Source organism: Corvus brachyrhynchos, unplaced genomic scaffold, assembly GCF_000691975.1.
Source record: "Corvus brachyrhynchos isolate BGI_N302 unplaced genomic scaffold, ASM69197v1 scaffold193, whole genome shotgun sequence".
NCBI lineage: Eukaryota > Metazoa > Chordata > Aves > Passeriformes > Corvidae > Corvus > Corvus brachyrhynchos.
This window is the reverse complement of record NW_008237087.1, coordinates 800,299-801,795: the sequence shown is the minus strand read 5'-3', so window position 1 is coordinate 801,795 and position 1,497 is coordinate 800,299. Positions and strand designations below refer to the sequence as shown.

Genomic DNA, 1,497 nt, shown 5'->3' with positions numbered 1-1,497 from the left:
CCACCAGGATCCGCACCCGCGCCTCCTGCGCCAGCAGCGCCAGGCGCGCCGCGCGCTCCCGCGTCACGAACTCCCACACGCGCTTCGGCACCGTCACCCGGCTCTTGGCGGGGCCCCCGCACCCCGACATCCTCGACAGCACGAAGGACACTGCGGGGACAGCCCGGAGCGTCAGGGGTTGGGGAAGGATGGCTGAACAGCCAGGGAGTGGACATGGACACCCCAAAACACCCACGGACACCCTAAAACACCCAGAGATTGGGTATGGGGCCCCAAAACACCCATGGATACCCTAAAACACCCAGAGATTGGGCACGGACCCCAAAACACCCATGGACACTCTAAAACACCCAGGGGCTGGGCACAAACACCCCAAAACACCCATGGACACCCCAAAACAGCCAGGGACCGGGCATGGACACTCTGAAACACCCAGAGATTGGGCACGGACCCCAAAGCACTCATGGACACCCTGAAACATCAGGGCCTGGCACAGACCCCCACATGGCCAGAGACTGGACCCCACTGGCACCATCGCCCAACTCCTGGTGGGGCCCCCACACCCCAACATCCTCCACAGCATGAACAACACTGCAGGGGACGCCCCAAAACTGTCAGGCTGGGCACAGGTACCCCAACCCCCCAGAGACTGGGAACACCCGGGACACCCCAAACCATCGGGGGCTGGGAACAGAACCCCAAACCCCCAGAGACCCGGATCCCTTTGGTGCCATCCTCCCACACCCCAACATCCCCAACAGCACAAATAACACCAGGGAAGGGGGACACCCCAAAACCATCACAGGCTGGGCTTGGAGCCTGGGCACAGACCCCCCCAAACCATCAGGGGCTGGGGATGGACCCCCCAAAATCTTCTAAGCCTGGACCCCACCATCAACCATCACCTGGCTCTTGGTGGCCCCCCTGCACCCCAACATCCTTGACAGCATGGATGACACTGGGGGACCCCAAAACTGTCAGGGACCCCCGAAATCCCCATGGACCAGACCCCATCACCTGGTGGCCCCCACACACCCTGACATCCTTGACAGGACAAAGAACATGGGTGGGGACACCCCAAAACCATCAAAGGCTGGCCATAGGAGCCCTGGAACCCCAAAATCTGGGCACGGGATCTTAGAAGCCTGAGACTGGGCACAGACCCCCAAATCCCTCTGAGACTGGACATGGAGCCCCAAAACCTCTTAGAGCCTGGGCATGGATCCCCAAAATCCTCTGGCACTGGGCATGGAGCCTCCAAGACCCCAGAGCTTGGGGGCTGTGGGGTGCCCCCAAAAACCATCCAAGTCTGAACATGACCCCCCCAAAACCCTCAGAGTTTGGGTACTTAAGGGACTCCCCCAGAACGCCCAGAGCCCAGACACAGCACCCAGGGGGTCCCTGAGGGGGCCACAGTGTCCCCCTGCCCCCATGAGGGGACATTTACCCACCCAAGGTGCCACCTCAAGGGTTAAAACTGCCCCCGTCCCCCAAATC

General features: G+C 61.7%; 1 protein-coding gene across 1 annotated transcript in view; it reads right to left on the bottom strand.

The window, feature by feature from the left end:
- LOC103611933 (probable E3 ubiquitin-protein ligase DTX3) overlaps positions 1-1,497 on the bottom strand; it is a 10,578-nt gene that overhangs the window by 4,216 nt on the left and 4,865 nt on the right. Inside the window, exon 7 of the mRNA XM_017728688.1 lies at positions 5-292. Coding sequence (XP_017584177.1) covers positions 5-292 — 288 coding nt within the window. The remainder of the gene's footprint in view (positions 1-4; positions 293-1,497) is intronic.